This window comes from Pavona decussata, unplaced genomic scaffold, assembly GCF_977016875.1.
Source record: "Pavona decussata unplaced genomic scaffold, jaPavDecu1.1 SCAFFOLD_254, whole genome shotgun sequence".
NCBI classification, from domain to species: domain Eukaryota; kingdom Metazoa; phylum Cnidaria; class Anthozoa; order Scleractinia; family Agariciidae; genus Pavona; species Pavona decussata.
Genome location: NW_028145657.1, coordinates 4394172 through 4415000, shown reverse-complemented (window position 1 = coordinate 4415000; position 20829 = coordinate 4394172). Strand labels below are relative to the sequence as shown.

The following is a 20829-nucleotide window of genomic DNA, read 5'->3' as shown; positions in this document are numbered from 1 at the left end:
GAGTTAAGCAGACAGTGGGCAAATGGAAGAAAGGCGTTATCCTTTATACATGGCTGACCAAATGTTGGGGAAAATTCAAACATTTTAAGTGAAATACTTGACTGGCTCTCATCTGCAACCATATACTGCAAGGTATGAAACACTCAAAAAAAGTCAATTACTGGTAACTTCTTTACATTTCCCACGTCAGTTTGATTAAAATATATCCATCTTCATCACCCAAATTTGCATGAAAGGTAAAGATGGACGAGTTATTTAAATTCCCAAGATGACAAATTATTATCTCAATCAGTATCTTGTCATGTTGCCATTTTTCCATGGAGCCTTGAAAAAGTTTGGTTCTTGTTTGTTTTAAAAGCTAATATATGGGAAAAACATTTTCACGTTGAGCTACATCAACATAACCAGATTTTAATAAATATCATCTTAGACATGTATACATTTTGTCAATGTCATGGACACTTGATGCACTAGGGCTTCCCTCTTCTCTGCACCTAACTCTCAGGACGGTGCCTACAAATACAGAAGTATTTCTGTGCGGTTTATGACAGTCTGCGGGAAAAGCAGATCTTAGCAAGGCCTATTGAAATGCAAAAAAAAAAAAATAAAAAATAAAAAAAAAATGATAATAATAAAATAAAAAAAAATGGGGGTAGGCATGCATTTTTCAGATATACCGGTAATAATAATAAGCAATAATATCTCTAAAAAGCACCAAAATATAAAGTAATGTATGGGATTTTTACTAAATTGAAGCTTATTAGAGAACATCGAGAACTCGCGGTCAAAACTGAAATTTCGGATTTCCTCATATTTTGTCAGAAGAATCCCTTTAGAAAACTATTTACGAAAATAACATTAAAACTTTCCAAAGATTTTTCGTTTTCGAGAATTCCGGCATAATGTGAAATGCCGTGATCGCGTCGCAGCCGGCGTTAGATTTTTGCGAGATTTGGTGCATTTTCAAATCGCTCGGGAAGGAAGACGGCTAAGCGTATTACAACGATCTTTTGAAGCTAAATTAGGCATCCTTCTGAGAATACGGTCTTATGAAAATATTGCTGGAGGATTCTTATTTACATGCAGTTTTCAAAGTCCGAAGATTCCTATTTTCAGTATTTTCGTTAACACTGGAAATTGTGGAAACTTTGCGGACAAATATCGTGTCCTGGTACATCGAAATTTGTAGCAAGTATTATACTTTAGGAAAGCTCTATACATGTACTGCAATATATAAAAAATCCAGCTTGGGTAATTTAAAATCCAAGCGTTGACGAAGTAAACACATAGGGAATTTTAATATATACTTTTTTTCAAAAATGACAGTGGTCACGCAAGGACAAGTTAATAAGTTTAAAATTAATTTATTGTTTATGTTTTATTTCTGGTGGAATAAAACTAAGTTGTTATTCGGGAACAAAATCTCATGTGTTGATGGGTTTATCCCTATAAAAATTAATTTCATTCCTAGTAGGTGATCACCGATCGGAAACGAAAAAATGAAACGTTCAGGTGTTATGTCACGCTTTTCTCGGTACGCCAGCGTCAACTGAGGCGAAGGATACGAAACAAATTAAATCAGTAAATATTTCATATCAAAGTGTATCTGAAACCCCCAACAGAAGATAATGTTTCATTAAATTACTAATCCACTTGCGTGAAAAACGCCTTTGGTTCAGAAAAGTACATTGCGCAAAAGTTGCAGTTTTTATCCTAGGTTTGTCAAAGATGCACTCATCCTTACTGTCAATAAAATGTCGTGACAGGCACTGCATTGAGCTGGACAAGCGAAGACGAGAATTCTAAAAGCTGAAGAACCAGGCATCTGTGTTTTCAATTTGCAGGTCCTAGACTATATATCATAAACAGAACTGAGATATCAGAGCCGGTAGAGAAAATCATGCTTTCACTTTAGTGCAAGGCTGGCCATAATATTCTCTTCAACAGCTACACGGCTATAATATATTTGAACGAGCACTTACCGTTCCAATGCCTGCAAAATAGACATTTAATGAACCATCCCCATTAATGCGAGCAATAGTCCACCCTTCTCAGTCCGATCCAGATAGAAGAGCACCAGAAAATAACCAAGGTTGTTTGCATATTATGGCCATCACTGTGTACATAGCTATTTTAAACTTGCTATTTATAAACAATGACGCACAATGGTTATAAATAGCAATGTGCGTACTTGGTTTGGAGTGGTTTGCTCGATACTAGAAACTGTATTTCTTCTTCCGCGATGTCATATTTTGCAGTTTCCGATATATTTTCGGTTGCATTTATGGCTCCGTGCTCATTTTCGTCCTTGATAGATGACGAGTCCAGTTGCGGCCAAAGTTCGTACTATTACAGCAACCTGCGTTTCTGCGTTTCACCGATGATAATGATGATGATGATGACGATAATGGCGATGATGATGATTAGGGCTTATTCAGGCATATCTGGGTCTCGCGCAAGCGCGAAGACGAGCAACGCTTGCAGAATGCTAGTCACGCAGATTTTCTCCCTCTCGACCCCTTCCGACTAAACTAGACGTCTAAACTAGATGTGTACGGTCCCGGGGGGGGGGGGGGGGGTAATCCTCGGAATTCTTGGTGGGGATGTGCCGCCCGGGTCTTCAAATCCCGACCCTATTTCAGACCTAAAAATGCCATTTCCCACACCCGTTTTCAGACCTGACCTTTAAAATTCATACCCGTTTTCAGACCTGATAATTATGCATCAGTGCCGAACGGAAGTTAACGCAAGGAGTAAAAGTAAGCTGGAATGACATAGTTTATCTATTTCTTTTTCTCGCTATCAGTTAGTCGTTCCAGTTACGTACTGAGAAGAAAAATATGTTTGTAAGCTTTCGTAAATGTTCCCCGCCCCAAAAACCCGACCCGATTTCAGACCGTAATTGTCAAAATCTATACCCGTTTTCAGACCAAAACGGCTCAAAAACCATACCCTTTGGGGCGGCACATACCTATATACCTTATATAGGGGAGTACCCCCCCCCCCCCGGGTCCCTGCAGTTGGGCTGGATTTTGACTGTCGGCCGGCCCAAGTTCGCCGCTTTCAAAGAGCCTCTGGATTTGATCTTTTGACGCTGCTTTCTTGTGGACAATTCAAGCTATTTTACCCGTCTTTCTGATATCCTTTACAAAGGCATCGAAAATTGTATTGCCTTCGGTAAACACAGCGTCGGAGATGATAGAAAAAGACTTGTTGTTTGATGGCGAGCGAGGAAAGCGATCTATGGCGGCTCGAATGGACTTCATGGATGTGTTTTTGTAATACGTGCCGTCTTTCTTCCTTACGGAGGTGTAGATTCATTTAGCTCCTCTTTGGACATGTCTTCAATTCGTTTCGAAAATTTTGAGCCAACAGTACTTGACAGCCATTCTGTAAATAACAAGGTGAGAATTTTTGTCGTTGTTACGCAGTTATAAAATTATCAAAATATCGACAGTGAACGAAAACAATTGTTGCTAGTTTTTGAGTAAAACTCCCAGATACGTACCATTAAATATGTTCATGCCGAACTTTGTGGCTTTCTTCGTTTTTTCTGGAACAGCATTGTCTAGTATCTCTTGAAGTTTAGTGGGAGACAGTTCCTGAAACCTGCCAGTATCGGTCATTATGGAGAGCTGAAGTTAAAAACTTCGTGCGGAAAATTTTTAAACTTGGCGCACTATTTTCCATATTAGGTAAAACTCCGACTAATGGCTCATAGTCGGAGTTTTTGAGCCAATTAGAGAGCTAGAAATGCAATAGTCGGAGCTGAGAATATACTAAACTAAGTTATCGGGCCCGGTATGTTACCATGGACTTTCCAGAAACAGGCCCCTGATCTGACCCTCGCCCAACGACACTTCAAATTCCGTTTGACCTTCGTACCTAAGGTCAACCAAGGGCCATTTCGGTACTCACGGCCTCGCTCTGGTGTGAAAGATGGCGTCTTCGGCATTATTTTGGTGAGTGCAGAAAGAAGGTAAGTTTACTTCAGTTCTTTGCGGGGGACTGTAAGCATTATTTTGTATTAAAGGCTTCTTAGATGTGCGGAGGGTATTTGTTGTGAGAAGGAACTAATACCTTTTTGTTTTAACTATTTCGAAGCGCACCTACGGAATACACTGCCACGTTGAATTAAATTAAAACACACAATACCGTTTGTTCAGTTTGCCCACGCTTATTTGTAGGGAAAAACCGGTGAAAATATTCCGCCAAATAGAACAGTATTCTCGAGCGCATGGAAAAAAACAGTTATTCTGTTAGGGAATCAAATGGAACGGTTCTTTTCCACTAGCAGTTTTGAGAAATAATCAAATAAACCGCGTTTCTTTAATACCAAGGATCATAGTACGTGAGTGTGATGAAGCGAATAGTACACAGTGATATTCCAGTCATTTCGATAAAAACGAGAAAAGAAGAGTATGTCTGAAGTTATTCCTTTTTTTTCCCGAAAAATTTCTGGTAGTTACACCATAACGACTGGTTTCTGCATAAAAGTGCAGTCTTCACGATCTTTAAATACTGTATACACAGCTTTAAAAAATTATTAACCCACCTTATCGAGGTAATATTTTCCTTAAGAAATAATTTTTAAGGGTCACATGCGAAAAATCTTGAAAATCTGAGCCAAAACAATGAAAAGCGATCTTAAAAGCACTGAAGGTTAGCTATTCCCTGAGCTCTTTAATAATTTTAAATTGCATTTAAAAGTTGACTGATTTTTGGGAAACATTTCTAGACAGGTCTGTGTCCTTGGGTCTCAGATGTTCCATTTTTAATATGAAAAATAGGCCCTTAACAGTGTGAAAATGTTCCCTCCCCCCTCTCCAAAAGCCAAAAGCTCATATTTTACCAGTGCTAAGTATAATACAGCTGTTTGAGTTTACACTGAAGTCATGTAACTCAATCTATGGACAGCTTCATTGCTTATTTAAGCTCAAACGCAGTTGTGCAGTAGGTCCACAGATTTTATGGGTGACTGCTTTTACCCTTTTGTAAACTTTGGTTAGTGCTTATAAACCTTAATGTTTTTTTCAGTTATTATTTTTTCAATGGTTAATTATATCTTAATGGTTATCTGTTTTTAGTCAAGGGCACCATGGACCAGTCAGCTCTACAAGTATGTAACAGCTACATCAGTGATATTAACACAAGGGACAAAAAACACCCAAAGACAAGCCAATGTACAATATTACCTGAGAATTCCACTGAAGCTGTTTCACACCCCAGCAATCTATCAAGGGCAGCAAGAGGAACTAAAGATGGCATTTCTGGAATCCAAGAGAAGCAGTTGAAAAGGTCAGGAGATGAAGACATCAAAGTTATGCCTGCTAATCAACATGCGCTCTCTTCCTGCAGTAAAAGGCCTTTTATGTGTAAAATATGTGGTAAGTCATTTCCGACGCCATACAAACTGAAGACCCACAGTTTTACACACAAGAGTGAAAGGCCTTTTAAGTGTGTGAAGTGTGACAAAAGCTTTAAATTTTCAGATAAACTAAAGCGACATGTGAATACTGTTCACTCTGATAAGAGGCCTTTTAGCTGTGATGAATGTGAAAAAGCATTTAAAACTTTGAAGGAACTTAAAATTCATGGTGTTGTACACAGCAAAGAAAGGCCGTGGAAATGTTCCCACTGTGGAAAGTGCTTTAAGACATTGCGTTCTGTTAAAGAGCATGAGAAAACACATACAGTTCGGGAGAAGTGTTTTAAATGTGACCAGTGTGACAAGTCTTTTACAAAAGCAGCGGGTTTGAAGGTCCACTCTTTGATTCACAGTGACCAAAAATCTTTCACTTGCAGCTTTTGTGATAAGGCTTTCCACTTGTTAAGTAATCTAAAGAAACATGAAAGGATTCATTCAGGTGAAACACCTTTTAAATGCTTACTATGTGGAAAGACTTTCAAGACATCACTTGAACGTACTGAACACAAGAGCAAGTTTCACTCTGATGAAAGTCCATTTAAATGCCACATTTGTGATAAGACCTTCAAGTTAGCATTAGACAGAGCGGCACATTTGAGGAAAATACACAATGATGATAGACCTCATAAATGTGATATATGCAGAGCATCCTTCAAGACATCTAGTCATCTCAGTCAACATGGAGCTGTGCACAGCGATGACCGGCCATTTAAATGTGACAAGTGTGACAAGTGCTACAAGGTGATCGGTGATTTAAGGATCCATAAAATGATTCACACTGGGGAGAGACCAAACAAGTGCGATCAATGCGAGAAAGCCTTTCCTTCATCGTCTCAGCTGGCGACACACAAGAAGTGGCATAGTGATGAAAGACCTAACAAATGTCCAGTGTGCGAGAAGAGTTTTAAAACAACAGGGGCTCTCACTAAACATCGTACAGTTCATGACTCAGAGAGGCCTTTTCAATGTAGTTTTTGTATAAAGAGATTTAAGACAGCCTTTGAACTGAAGCTTCATCAAGTGGTTCACAGTGATGAAAAACCATTCGACTGTGATATTTGTAAAAAGTCTTTCAAGACAGCAGGGGTGGTAAAGATGCATAAAATGGCCGTGCACAGCAATGACAGACCTTTCAAGTGCTCTTTGTGTGAAGCGTCCTTTAAAGTGTTGTCCAAAATGAAGAGACATCTAAGTACAGTGCATAGTGATGAGAGGCCTTTCAATTGCAACCTGTGTGAAAAATCATTTAAAAATTCATCAGAACAGAAGAGGCACATTAATAATGTACACAGAAAGGACAAACCTTTCAAATGTCCTGAATGCAATAGTTCTTTCTCATCAGCTGCAAACCTTCGACACCATTCCTTGGTGCATAGTGATGAAAGACCTTTCAAGTGTTCCTTGTGCGAAATGACGTTTAAATCAACTCGGTATTTAAACCTTCATGGAAGAGTCCACAGCAAAGTGAGATCTTTTAAGTGCGGCCTCTGCGAAAAGTCATTTAAACGTAAAGAGGACCTTAAAAGGCATAACAATGAAATACATACTGTTAACAGGCCTTTCAAATGTGCCCACTGTGAAATGGCTTTTGTTAGATTGCCACATCTCAAAGGCCATGAAAAAAGTCATGGTCACCAAGCCTATAAATGCACTCATTGTAAGCTGTCATTCAGGAACAAAAAAGACTTGAAGTTACATGAAAGAGTTCATTCAGGTGAGAAGCCATATGAGTGTTGGCTGTGTGGAAAGGTTCTTATATCACAGGCAAGATTGCGACACCACACCGAGATGTGTGTTAATGAGCTTTTGTTATGACTCAAGAAAACATTGTTACACCATTGCATTGCAATTGACCCATCAAGCCCAAATAGAGACCAACTTGAATTTTTTTTACATTATTACTACAGTGTCCTTGATCAATCAGGTTGATGTTTATGGCACCTAATTTAATAACTTGCAGAAATTCAAAATTATTATAATTATTTTGTAACCTAACCATTAAATCTTTGACTGCCATTAATCATGATCAGTGAAGCAGCCCTCTTAGAAAACAAAGACATTTGGCAAATTGGGGTCAAAAGGTCATATTGGTATGCTTTGATTGGCAAATTTGATCCACTTTGTTGGTTTCTGTATTTTTTGGATTAGTCGGTTGTTGCTGTAATTATGATTGACAGCAGTAAAACATGCAAAATGTTAAGGTTTGGAAGTTCTGAGTTTGTGCCATGAAATTGAAAGGCCACACTACTTTGTAGAAAAACGTATGGAGACACTGTGGAAGCATAGTATTGCTGAGATTTGTCCTTTACGTTGCTTTTCTGGTCTCATGATGCTCATGTTTTTTTTAATGTAAGTTTACTGTGACTAGGTACAAGACTCTGTGTTGACATGTTTGGTCTTTGTTAACACTCCAGTCTCGTATCTAAAGTCCTAAGGCTCTTTGCTAGTGGTTGGTCGCCAGGAGAGACTCTAGTGAAATCAAAAAAATGCCCCGTAACAGTTGCATTGGTTTAATTACCACAGAAATACTGTGTGATAAAAAATTCCAGTATCCAGACTCTCTCCTGATGACCAACTGTGGCTAAAGAGCATAAGAACTCTGAGTTTGAAATTCACAACAATCATAATATTATAAGCAGTAAAATTAATTGCATGTATTTGGTTTCTGATTCTGCATTAACAAACGGAGTTAATTACTCCGATCAGTCTGGTTACCATAAATATATATTTTAATTTAATGATCTGCTTTATTTATTTATTTATTTATTTGTTCATGTATTTATTTATTTAGTTATTTAATATTTTCTTACTTCCCGGGGGGGTACTTCCAAAAAAAATGGATAGGGGTGTGCGGCCCGCTTCCCAAAACCCTTACCCTATCTATGACCAAAATCTGCAATTTTCCCTTAGTACCCTATTCATGACCTGACCAAAAATTTGATACCCTATTTATGACCAGTTCAAAACCCCCTGGAGTCCAGCGCTGAAAAACCATACCCTTTGGCACCACACATACCTTTATAGCCCATATAAGGGAGTACCTCTTTCCCCGGGATTTACTTATAGCAACATGATTTAATAAACATATTTTGTGTATGTTACTTGCAAGAATGAAGAACTGTATAAAAATATATATACTTATATTTCATGATGATTTAGTTTTCTTTGATTCTATAATGTCTGATTTCTTGGAAAGGTGATTTAATCCAGGGCCCAGTTGTTCAAAGCCTGATTAAGTTAATCCTGGATTAACGCAAACTCTTACTCGAATTCAATTGCTAATCAATAAAGTTTCTTCCAAAAGATTTTTGGCCCTAGGTTTTGACTTAGACTTTTCTTTACCTTTAGTTCAAAATTACACTTAAAAACAATTTTGAATGAACAAGAAGAAAGCCTCGATTAACTTCTAATCGGGGATTAGCGTTAAATGGCTTTCGAACAACTTGGCCCAGGAGAATAAAAACAGCGCTGTCATCTAAACAGAACCCTCAGAGGAGTTTTCAAGTCTTTTTTTTTTTTTTTTTGATTTAATTGCAAGGTCACTGCAATTATTAATCCTGATTAATCAAACACAGTGTCACAATAAATATATGGGATGGGGAAAAAGAGTTTCTTTGTTACACTCAAATGGATTATGTCTGAATGCACAAAATTGACCACAAGAACAGCTACCGGCAGCTATTACTGAGTGTATTTTTTTGTCAATCTTGAATGCAAAAAGAAAAACTAGCCCATTGAAAAGCCCAATTTATTTTTAAAATTCAGCCTGAAACAATAAACATCACTGTGAGGCTCCGCGGAATAAACCCATATAAACTCTACAATTTATTTCCCGGAGCCTCGCAGTGATGTTATTGTTTCAGGCTGAATTTTAACATATCAAAATACACCAATTTCAAGAAGATGAAGTGCATGTGTCTTGGAGGAAGTGATCTCTCAGAGCAATCTCTGGTATGGACATGCTATAATAATAATATTTTATTTGTGCTTTTTTTTAATGTACATGGTTGATTCTTACAATCTTGTAGTGGTGATACATAGAATTTAATAATTAGTTAAAATAATGTGCAAGCAAGGAAGCTAAATGAACCATTTGGTTATCTTATTAGCTCCCTGGCTAATGTAGGTTCTAGATAGCAGGCAAAAAAGAAAAAAAATGAAAAAGCAAAAGGAAGGAAGAACTTATTAATTGTAAAATGTTAACTTATGTTACGAGGTCAGCATAAGAGAAAATTAGTTCATTTGTTGTTCTGACAGTAAATAACGTATAATTTGTTTCGGAAAAGCAGACACACTTTGTATGAGTTTTTTTAAAGGAGTTGGAGGGTCTTTCCAAATATCGGTTGCCATGAAGGAGATATAACCCCCGAACTACCCCCACCCACCAGACACCATTTTTTTTTTATTAGGAAGCCAAATTGTTACTAAAACCAATAAAAAGGCATCCCGTTTCAATGGATTAAGGTCCCAAGTTTACTGTTTTTTTTTTATGTCGTTGTTTTGGTACGGTTATTGGAACCACCAATAACCTGACAAGCCGTGGCCCCTCAAAAAGCTAAGGGTTTTTTTGACGCTGTTACTCCCCATGTTTATGACGTTAAGGAAGCCAGTTTTCCTGGTCAAACATGGTTAACACGGATTTCCCCAGCATGGTCTTATCATTCAAAATTGTGAACTGTCAGTACGGAGCGTTTTACGAAAAATTCAGCGCCGTTAGATACAACATGTGAATAATTAAACAGACGAATCTGCTTCACTTGTCCTTTACCTCGTTTAAGGCACCCGACGCTTCTACGATGAATACGCGAAGGGAATCTCACATCCAACTTTGAAAACCAAATGATGGTTAGTGAGAAACCGCCTATGGGGGTATGGTGAATTTTTGGAAAAGCGAAAACGTTAATTTTGAGGTGTTTAAAAATTAGCGCGTAAACGTTAAGCTACCCCCGGGGAGGGCGGGGATACCGCCTTATGTATTCTACATAGATATGCGTTACTTTGAAGAGTATGTTTCCCAAATAGTTAAGTCTGGGATACAGTACAGAAATCAGAGTGTGTTGGTCTCGATTAGGGAATATATAATCTCGTACCCAGATCTCACTCTGCAGTTTCCTTCCGCCTGACGGTGGGAAATCTGGGTACGAGATAAAAAAATATAATCATTGGCAACAATTAAGTCTGGAACAGGTCCCCGCCCAGAAGTGAAAACAAATACCCAAGTCTAAGATATGGAAGGGACTCCTGTCTAGTCCATAATTTTGGTGGCAAAATGGCTGAAAATACGGCCGAACGTGGTCTGGTATACACCGAGATGTCAGAGTCCCAACAGCACAGCCCCACCCATTGAGTACTGTACCCCCCTCCCCCCAAGTTAACAAGCAGACTGAGTAGCCAGGCGTAAGCTTGGTTACTTAGCGAAGTGCAGAAAAAGGGAAACAAACACTGCGAATATTGACAGCTGTTTTAATGAGAATAAAACGTTCTACAAACCACAATATACAATCACTAATATTATCAATAGCAAAATACATTAATGTAACGTTAGCTTGGTATATATAGTAAATACTAAAGCCAATTTATCCTTAGCTAAAATACTTTTAGGTCTAGGACTATAATATGCACTACAAGGTTAAATTAATAGAAATTTCATATACAAAGCGTCGTTCACAACTGTGCAAAATTTGATGTACCATGCAAATCACCCGCATTTACTGAAACCTGTGGCGAGCATCACTGACGTGTCCAACTCAATTGATAGAACGGCTCAACAAAGCGAATAAAACACTCTTGTGTTCAAAACATTTAAGAATAAAAATCAACGATAAAAATTTTCAATGACGTTTCGATGACTCGCTCATCATTTTTCAAATTCTAAAAAGTCAGATTGTTGAAAGTTCTTTAGTGTTAATTAGGTACTAACACTCACTACATTCCACATTGTAGGTTTTAATCACGTGCAACGAGACTTAACACGCATTCTTAATATATAAAGAACTTTTAACAATCTGACTTTTTAGAATTTGAAAATGATGAGCGAGTCATCGAAACGTCATTCAAAATTTTTATCGTTGATTTTTATTCTTAAATGTTTATCGAAAGCGTCTGTGTTCAAAAGGCATTTAAAATATTCCACTTTCTTCATTCTGGTTAAGTGACAATGGAATACGGAAATTTGATGGAGTAAACATTGTTTTACGGTCTTTGATTGAGAATGGCAATTTTTATCGAGAGCACAGAGCAAAAAGGAACGGATTCAAAATATCCCGTTCGTAAGAAAAACGGAATGAAAACCTCGAAACAACAACACTAGCTTCTTCCATGTATTCCTCCTATCTTCGAATTGTTTCAAAAGAACACGTCTTCACATTGCCTCATATTTAAACCTCGATTTAAGTTCGACCAAATCAAATGAGTTGGACACGCAACGATAGGACATCCTTAGACGAATATATAAAAACCTCTGCAGTACCAGGAATTGCAAAATGAAAAACGAGTCATTACTCAGACCAAGCTTGACTCGTGTTGTGCATAAAAATAGGGATTTTGGATGAAGTTTGGTTTTCATGAGTACGTAAACGCAAAATTAAGCGATTACAAACATACTTGGTTCATGGAATTGTCAAGTATTGATTTTCAATTCAAACTTTCATTGCTTGTCTACTCCTCAACATTGTCGAGGTTAGGGGTGCGGCGCAAATAACTTACCTAACGCTATTATATTTGAACAGAAAAGAATAAAATAAATGGAAAATAATTTATTGGCATTGATTTTCAGCGAACAAACCGGTTTTACCTGGAGCTCTTTCACTCATACAAAGCTACAACAGCCTAACAGGAATTTTAAATGTCCATAGGGAATGGAACGCGTGAACTTTGCAAGTATAATTTTAAAAAAAGGGGAGTCCTCTTTGAAGAGCGTGATAAAAAGTGACATGTCACTGATCAGTTTGCAGTTGACCGCAGAGGAAGTTCAACCTTGAATAAAGAAATTCACTAGCGAGGTGGTTTGCTAGAAAAATGAAGTTTCTAATCTGAAGCGCCCCCTAAATCTTCGCCGGCTTCGACGGCATGGTTTATAAACTAAATCGGCCTGTATAAAGATATAACCGTCAGCGAGTTTCAGCTGAGTTGTTCTTGTAATGCTTTTGAGAAAAGAAATTGCAACTATTACCAAAGTGGGCAATCTTATTTGACATCCTCCCCCACAGTTTTACACCCACAAGTCGTCATTCTTTCCACCCCCTCCTCCACTGTCCTCTAACCTGAGCGTGGTGTCATTGGCGTTGTCATTCTCGTCTCGCCATGAATTTGCGGCTGATGCGCGTGATGAACTGCGCACCTCATCCATGGGGATGTCATCTCTTGACCGACTCCCCCGGGAATAGTTGTCATCCGATGCGTAAGGAGGGGGGAGCTGGTTCAAACTTTCCCCCCAACTGCGGCGTCGATCAGATTCCGAAGAAATGTCGGTCCCTCCTAAAGGCTCGCCGTTTACGTTGTCCCAGTTATCCCTCAGCCGACGACTGTCTCTGGGCGATTGATCGTATTCGCTATCGTACCTTCTCGTGTTCGGATCGCGTCGGTTGCGGTCGTCGGGTGTGCGAGGGAGGGACGTGGCTTCGAAGTCCATGGGCGCTCGTGCTAGCTCGGCGTTCCGAGTGGCGTCGTATTGCCATCCATCGTTCTTCATCTGTTGCTGCAGCTGACTGTGGCTCCAAAGATTGGCCAATACCTGTGACAGAAGTTAGTGTTCGGTCACAAAACTGTCGACTTCTATAGCAGGAGGTGATAAACCACACGAGTTCAACAATCCAATCTTATATTTAAACAAAATGCTTGGCTCAAGCCATTTTATTTGACCCGTGCTCCTAACAGGCTGAAAATTATGTCTTTCGTACATTGGAATCATTTTTATTGCCTTAAACACGTTAAATTTCCCAGCGGCACGAGCAGACCGATTGTTAATTGACCATGCATGTTTACGAACACCCAAGAGTATCACTAGGACCTGCCTTGTATGGTTGATGTGCAACAGAAATACTCCCTCCTCCCCCGCTGTGTTCTCGATAGTTTGTAACGATTGTCAATTCTAGAGTTGATAGTTTAAATGACTGAGTTAATGATTGATTACCTGCTTGATTCATAGATCTTTTGATTGACTAATGATTGACTAATTGATCAATTGACTGACTGATTGATTGATTGATTGATTGATTTGTTGATTGATTGACTGACTGGCTGATTGATTGATAAACCCGTTCTTACCTGATTAGCTATTTTAATGACCCTGGGTGAGAAGGTCTTCTCTTGGTCTGTTGCTATCCTAACCATCTTGTGAATCCCTTGAGTTTTACGCAGAAACCTGCAACAAAAATGACTCAATCAAAACAAAGGGAAAAAGGGAAATAGGACGGATATATCTACTGTATCTGAAAACAAAAAAAAAAACAAAAAAAAAACAAAACAAAAAAAAAAACAAAACAAAACAAAAAAACAAACAAACAAACAAATCGGTAACTGATAAAAATGACGGGATTAACAAATACACGTATACACTCGATTGCAAAAACGTTGACACCTAAAAAGCATAAACCGTGAACGATGAGACACCATGGCTTTATGGGTATAAGTGTACTAAATTTATTTGCATAATATTCTATTCTCGTGCGACGGTTGATGACCAAAATTAGTTGCACGTGGTGAATGATGGAAACTGTCCAAGCTTTCCTTAAACTGTTCAAGTTGGCCAACAAGGGCCAATTTGAGTGATATACCATTCGCGATTTGCCTAAGTTCAAAACAGGCAATGAACTTAAGCAATATTTGGTAGAAAATTATAAGGAAGAATTAAGTCAGCACTGTATTTTTTATTGCAAAGATTGACAATGGTAAATTATTGGTTATGGAAATGAGGTTATTGTTTAAACACTGCCCACAAATCCGTTGGGTCTCATCGTTCACAGTTTATGCCTTTTAGGTGTCAACGTTTTTGCAATCGAGTGTATGAAAATGAACGGCTGACACTAACTTGGAATTCTTGTCGTTCTTGTTGGCCAGCTGATAAATGGTACACAGAAGCGAGGCTACTGTTGGGTCCTGCACAAGTCTTGGCATTTCCTCGTCACCCGTTGGTAGCCTGTGCGCAAGATGCACCATGGCTTTCTCACCTGAGGGAAAGAAATACAATTCCTCTTTTTAAAAGATATACTGGAAGTGTGGTATCTCTACAGCAAAATCTTTTCTACCTGTCTGGTGTTGTTGTACGGCGGGATTTTTCAAGCAACTGATAAAAGGAGATGGCATTCCGTGTTTCAGATAAGAGAGGGGTCTCAGGTCAAAAACCCGCGAAGCCTGGCTTCCTGACCCGACAAAATGAATGGCAAACTTAAGAAGATTTAGAGAGAACCAGAGCAATTGACCCATCAAAATTCTTCATTGACTCTCTGATTTTGAGAGTTATCTGGAACACTGGCATTAATATAAACGGTAACTTCTGGCTACACACATTAAACCGACGTTAAGTTCAGGATAAACCTTTGTTTATCCTTTTTTGAAAACCAAGCCGCAAATAAGAGAAACCAAAACAACGCCGAATGCCTAAATAAACCAGACAAACACGCAAATATCTGTATAAAATAATATTTTGACCGGAGAATGTCAACTAAGTACGAAGTTATTTTTAGATTACTTGATTATTGAGACCTTTTGTCCCAATATCAATTCAGCAATTCTCCTTAACAGTTCCCATAAAATGTGTTACAGGTTTAGTTGGGGGAATATAGCCTTCACTGTAGGACTTACCAACAGTTTTCTTGTTTTCTGGGTCCACACACAGGTTACGCAGAGCAATGGTTGCAGCTCGGATTGTTGGATCGTAATCAATCCTCAGAAGTTCGACAAGCTGTGGTATGGCCTGGGCTTTTCTTGTGTCTCCACGGATTTTAATTGCCCACTGCGAAGTAAACAAGTAACATATTTCACTGCAATTTACATAGAAACTAGCGCAATGTTCTCAGACTTGTAGCTATTTATCGCACTCAGTTTCCTGGGAAAAAGATGACGAGTTCAAATTTTAGCATTTTTTTAGATTATATCTTCATCGCAAAATTTGTGCATAACAACAAGGTTGCAAGAAATTCTACAAATACAATACACACTCAGCATCGCTTAATCTGAAAATTTTGCGGTAATGGATAAAAAAAGTTGCAAAAACAAAATGATCGTTTCTCACCTTCCATGAACAAGCCGTTAAGTTATGCAGTGCTCCAGCAGAGCCTTCTAGGGTTTCAATGTTCTTAGCTTTCCGTAACAGCACGTAATACTGCTGCACTGTCTGCGGCTGCCAAATAAGTTCCGCCCCTTGTGGAGGGCCTTTCGGCCTGTCCATGGGCCTCTTATCGTTGGGAACCCTTTTCTTCTTCCTACCGCCGCACCCCGCAAAACAGCCCTGGCTTTGTTGCTCCTTGACCGCTGCAGGGTCCACGTCTACGTCAGCGTCGTCATAACGATCCCTGTCAATCTCACTTTCAAGCCGGTATGACAGGTTTCTCAGCGTACAAACAGAATGCTCGAGGCACTGAGGATAAGAGAATCAAATTATAACTCGTACAAATTAACTTGCATAAATAATGCGATGAAAATGGCTGCTTAGAAGTTGCTGATAATTTTGTACCATGCTTTTGCTAACGAGTAGAGAAACTGAAAGCTGGAAGCTCTTGACGCCAAACAAATTGGAAAGTTCACCAAGGCTGACCGCAAGGATAATATCAGATGGAAAATAGAGCGGATTTAATTTGAATCTTAAAAAGAATTCTCGTTTGCTTTGGTTTGACCTCACCACCTTCTGTGACTGGTTGGGAACGCAGGAAAGCAAGGCCCTCACCCAGACACAAACCAAAGTTATCAGTCTAACCACACAACAGACCCGGCTGACGTAAACAGCGCAACGGACCAATCAAATTTAAAACAAATACGTGTAACCAGCGCCAAGCGGGGGGAAAAACACGCACGAGCACGGCATTGTCAAGAACTTTGAATAACAGACTCTGATCACTCGGCGGCCATGTTGAGTCTCCGGGGAATAAAAAGCTTTTTTCGCACGGCTAGCCTCGGTCAGACGCGAATTCAGTACGAGGCTTGCCGTGCAAAAACAACGCTTTTTTTCTCCTGAGACTCAACATGGCCGCCGTGTGATACAGGTCTATGACCACTTAAAGCAATTAAAGTTGTTCTGAGTAGAATGTAGTGTGTTGAGATTAAGTCCACAAAGCCAAGAAAAATTAAGTCGCCCCACTCAACTTACTTTGTTATCAAACTGCTCACTCTTAACACCTGTTCTTATAATCCACACCAGACAGTCGACCAAGTCTTTCTCTTCTCTGAGCTCCTGTCGGGCCCTGGTACCAGCTGAAGAAAGATTGCGCACGATTCTGGTAGCATGGACGAGCACCGCTGGCCAGGGTTGATCCCTCTTTGGTGGCTGTCCACGAGCTGCAACCGCTGTCCATTCGGAGTACGTTACGATAACAATAATGACGATGATGTGCAGGCATACGAGAAGGATTCTTAGACGAAGTGACTGAAAAACAAAAGACAAAAGACTGTTGATGAAACCTAACGTATATCAATAATTGTTGCCATAAATTTCTTTAACAAGCGAAATATCTTCCCACTGTTCTATGAATAAACTTCAGGCTTAAATGACAATTGCACCGATGATCTCGCTGATAACAGCGCAACGCTTCAACTATGAGCAGTCAAGAAAACAGGAAGGTAGTCTTTTTTAGTTCGCAAATTATAACCGGGAATTTTGGGCCAATACAGGTCAATATTAACTACTGTTTTGTCTTCATTGTCATTTTTGAGCTCCACCAGTAGTTGCCCACCTCGATTAGCTCTTTCCACTTGCGGGTAGCAATGTGCGTACACGACCTTCTCTTCCGGTATGAAATAGCATGTTGTTTATTGTGGAAAAAACATTTGAACATTAAACAACTTACTGTAGCTAGGCAATTCGTAAATTATTCACTGTTCGTATCCTACTATGATCTGTTTGGTCAGTCTTAAAGTGACCCCGGTAATAGTAGTTACACTGTAAACGTTTCTCACCACAACTGATGATAAATTGCACAAAACTCCCAAAATAGCCTCTCTATACTAAAAGAGAAAACAACAAGAACAACGTTAACAACATAGTTCATCATAAACAAGTTGGAAAATTCTGGAGATTCTCATACCTCGGTCTTTTCGGTTTCTTGTAAGATTTCAATCAGAGCTTCTATTCCCCCACAGTCTGCAATGGCCATCTAGAAAATATCAACAAAGTTTAACCTTTGTCTCTAGAGAAAAATCCTTTAGTGTTAGCATTCAAAGTACTGTCCTAACGTGCTGTTCTACCTTTTGAGTTTGTGGAAGTGTGACCATTTAAGTGAAAGCTGCTGAGCAGTACTTTCCAGTGGTGCGGTTTATTATGCTGTACAAGGTGGTCCTAACTTTTGAGTCTGTGGATGAAATGCTGAAGTATGGCCATTCAAATGAAAGTTACTGAGCAGTACTTTCCTGTGGTGCTGTTTATAATGCTGTACATGGTGGTCCTAACTTTTGAGTCTGTGGATGAAATGCTGAAGTATGACCATTCAAATGAAAGTTACTGTGCAGTGCTTTCCTATGTTGCTGTTTATTATGCTGCACAAGGTGGTTTTAACTTTTGATTTTGTTGCCTCTATTTATTTTCTTATTTAATTCTTTCTCTTTGTTTAATGAATCATTTCTATTTTTGTGCTGTTAATTTTCTGTTCCTTTTGAGCGCGCAAACAACTGTAAATGCTACCCACCTCGAATAGCCCTTGCTAATTGTGGGTATGTGATATTGTAATTTGTCTTTTCTCATAATAAATTGTTGTTGTTGTTGTTGTTAAATAATTGTTGATAAATCTTAAGTGTGACCATTCAAATTAAAGCTTTTGTACAGTACTTTCCTGTGGTGCTGTTAATTATGCTGTACAAGGTGGTTCTAAATTTTGAGTCTATGGATGAAATGCTGAAGTGTAACCATTCAAATGAAAGCTACTGAGCAATACTTTCCTGTGTTGCTGTTTCTTATGCTGCACTGGAGCTGTTTACACTGTACAAGATGGCTCTAATTTAAGTCTGCGGACTAAATCCTTAGACGCATCAGTTTTCTTACCCTGTTAGCGTCGTGTTTCATACTGAATGAGAGATTTCTCAGAAGGCAGATGGCAGCGAACCTTACGCGCCACTCAGAATGTCTCAATAATCTGACAATCACTGGGATACCACCAAGCTCTCTATTGAATATAACGAGGAAAAAAAACAAAGATCAACGAAAGGAAAACAGGCCATAGAGAGAGAGAACAGCATTTGTTATTGTGAATGAGAGACCCAAGGCCATGACAAAATATTTAGTAGTAGAGGAAGGCATATGACTATCGAATGAAATTCGACGCTTTTCATAGAACACCTTTTTCAAGTAACAAACATCGAGGGTACATGAAATGCCCGTATTCCACTGACTGCGCAACTAAAAACCCTCCCACACCAGCAAACGCCGTATACGCTATGTACATGAGTACTGTTACAACTGACTGGCTTTCTTGCAGTGTCTAATGTGAAGAAAACAACATTTTATTGTGCAGCTTTAGTGCGTGAATACCTGACTTTATCCTTGATGGCTTCCTTACTGTAACACAAGTGCTGCAGGTAGCCGGCGGCGTTTATAATCTTGGTTTCGTCCCCTGATTGCATGTAATCAATTAAATCTGGAATATCTGGCTCCTGACCAACTGAAAAAAAACCCCGAAATATCCACATCACAAGAGAGATTTGTGAACTCTTATTCAAAAGTGTAATTAGAGCTAACTGTAAAAAGGTTGAGGAGATTTTCTTGTCTAAATCTCAACCCGGGTACGTAAGACAATTTTTAGCTCGCGCTCTTAGGATTTTAGCTAAACTGAGCTCTCATCCTTATAAAAACATAAGCCAAAATTGCTATTAATAAATAGATCTCATAAAAAACGAGAGCGTAAAAAACAACGGGCAGAACTGTAAAAAGCCCAGATGGATTTAGAGCAGTTTTCAACTGAATGTCGTCAAACGAAAACCAAAGTAATTACTCTGGCCAATCACAGCAGGCGCAAACAGCGCAATGAACCAATCAGAATTCACAGCAAATGCATGTAACCGGCGCCGAGCGCGGGAAAACACGTGCAAGCGTGGCACGATGGGTTTTGGTTTTGCATCTTAATGGTTGAGAAAGTGGCGCGAGTTTTGTTAACCAATCACAGAGCGTAATAAAGCAAAACCAAAGCCAACGCCCAATTACTTTCGACACTCAATTTAAAACTGCTCTAACAGTAAATAGGTTTGGAAGGTCATTCGGAAATCAAGATTGCCACAGAAGGAATCACGCATGCTTTCTTACCAAGTTGACCGTAGTTCCAAGAATCTGAAACACAAAGGTTAGGAAAATGTTAACTCGAACTAGAAGTGTTCACTGCCTTTCCATGTTTGCTTACTACAAATCTTCTGAATTTTTTTTTTCTCTAACAGTATTAACAATAACTTGTCATGATTCATCAGTTCAGCTTCAGAAATCATAAAAAAAAACACAATGTTGTTATTTCGAAAGCGTATTATTTAAAAATGATTGCTGACGTTTACTTGGTGTATTGAAACATAGCTTTCTTTTAATTTCTGCTTTACGTTTATTGGCGTTTTTGGCCACTTCTAATTAGACGCTGTGGTTTTTCAGTATGAGAAAACATTTTCTATGAAGGAGCCGGACTTTCTCGACTCAAAGACAAACTTCCATCAACTGAAATACCACATAATATCCCCTTAGTCGGGCAGGACTTGATGACAGCCAAAACAACGACGGCTCTTCAGTCTTCTACGACATCAAGCCGAGCTAGACAACTCACCTAGTGGAAGCTCGATCTCGTTGTTTCGTCCGCCGATCCATCGGCCTCCTTTGAACACGTAGCGCTCACCACGAGCCAGCGAGTATATAACAACTTCCTCCAACAGCCAACGGGAATTGGAACCAGAATTGTCGTGACCGACACGCAGCATTTTCAGCTGCAACAAGAAGAGAGAGGAAAAAATAAAGCAAAAACAGTTTCATTGAGCAGAAATGGAACAAGCATTGGGAATAGACCATTTCCGAGTTGCTTTGAACCTCATAATGAAAGCGAGGTTAAGTGCAAAGTTTTTGTTATGAAAATTAGTTTTCATTCAAATGCAAACAAAACCAATTTTCATATGAAAAGTTTTGCACTTAGCCTCGGTTTCATAGTGAGGTTCACAGTAACTCGGAAATGGGCTATTATCGAATGATATTGGAGATGACCCACTCCCAGGAACCTGGACCCCCTGTACAAGGC

General features: G+C 39.1%; 2 protein-coding genes across 3 annotated transcripts in view; one reads left to right on the top strand and one right to left on the bottom strand.

The window, feature by feature from the left end:
• The first annotated feature begins 3929 nt into the window (after positions 1-3929).
• On the top strand, positions 3930-8239 carry LOC146456698 (uncharacterized). Of its 2 annotated transcripts, XR_014858700.1 has the most exons (3): positions 3930-3979; positions 5088-7623; positions 7929-8239. XR_014858700.1 is itself a non-coding variant. In XM_085092637.1 (2 exons), the coding sequence occupies exon 2, from the start codon at positions 5099-5101 to the stop codon at positions 7241-7243; it is 2145 nt and encodes a 714-aa protein (XP_084948763.1). In that variant the 5' UTR covers positions 3930-3979; positions 5088-5098; the 3' UTR covers positions 7244-8239. The 2 variants fall into 2 exon arrangements, 1 of the variants encoding a protein (XP_084948763.1); XM_085092637.1 differs by having other exon boundaries at positions 5088-8239.
• Positions 8240-10871: 2632 nt separating this feature from the next.
• Positions 10872-20829, bottom strand: part of LOC146456697 (lipoxygenase homology domain-containing protein 1-like) — a 50136-nt gene continuing 40178 nt past the window's right edge. Inside the window, exons 40-51 of the mRNA XM_085093040.1 lie at positions 20368-20524; positions 19869-19892; positions 19101-19230; positions 18615-18735; positions 17665-17733; positions 17537-17584; positions 16731-17006; positions 15660-16004; positions 15230-15380; positions 14457-14595; positions 13694-13790; positions 10872-13160 (exon numbers count right to left, since the gene is read on the bottom strand). Coding sequence (XP_084949166.1) covers positions 12639-13160; positions 13694-13790; positions 14457-14595; positions 15230-15380; positions 15660-16004; positions 16731-17006; positions 17537-17584; positions 17665-17733; positions 18615-18735; positions 19101-19230; positions 19869-19892; positions 20368-20524 — 2079 coding nt within the window. The 3' untranslated portion in view covers positions 10872-12638. The remainder of the gene's footprint in view (positions 13161-13693; positions 13791-14456; positions 14596-15229; positions 15381-15659; positions 16005-16730; positions 17007-17536; positions 17585-17664; positions 17734-18614; positions 18736-19100; positions 19231-19868; positions 19893-20367; positions 20525-20829) is intronic.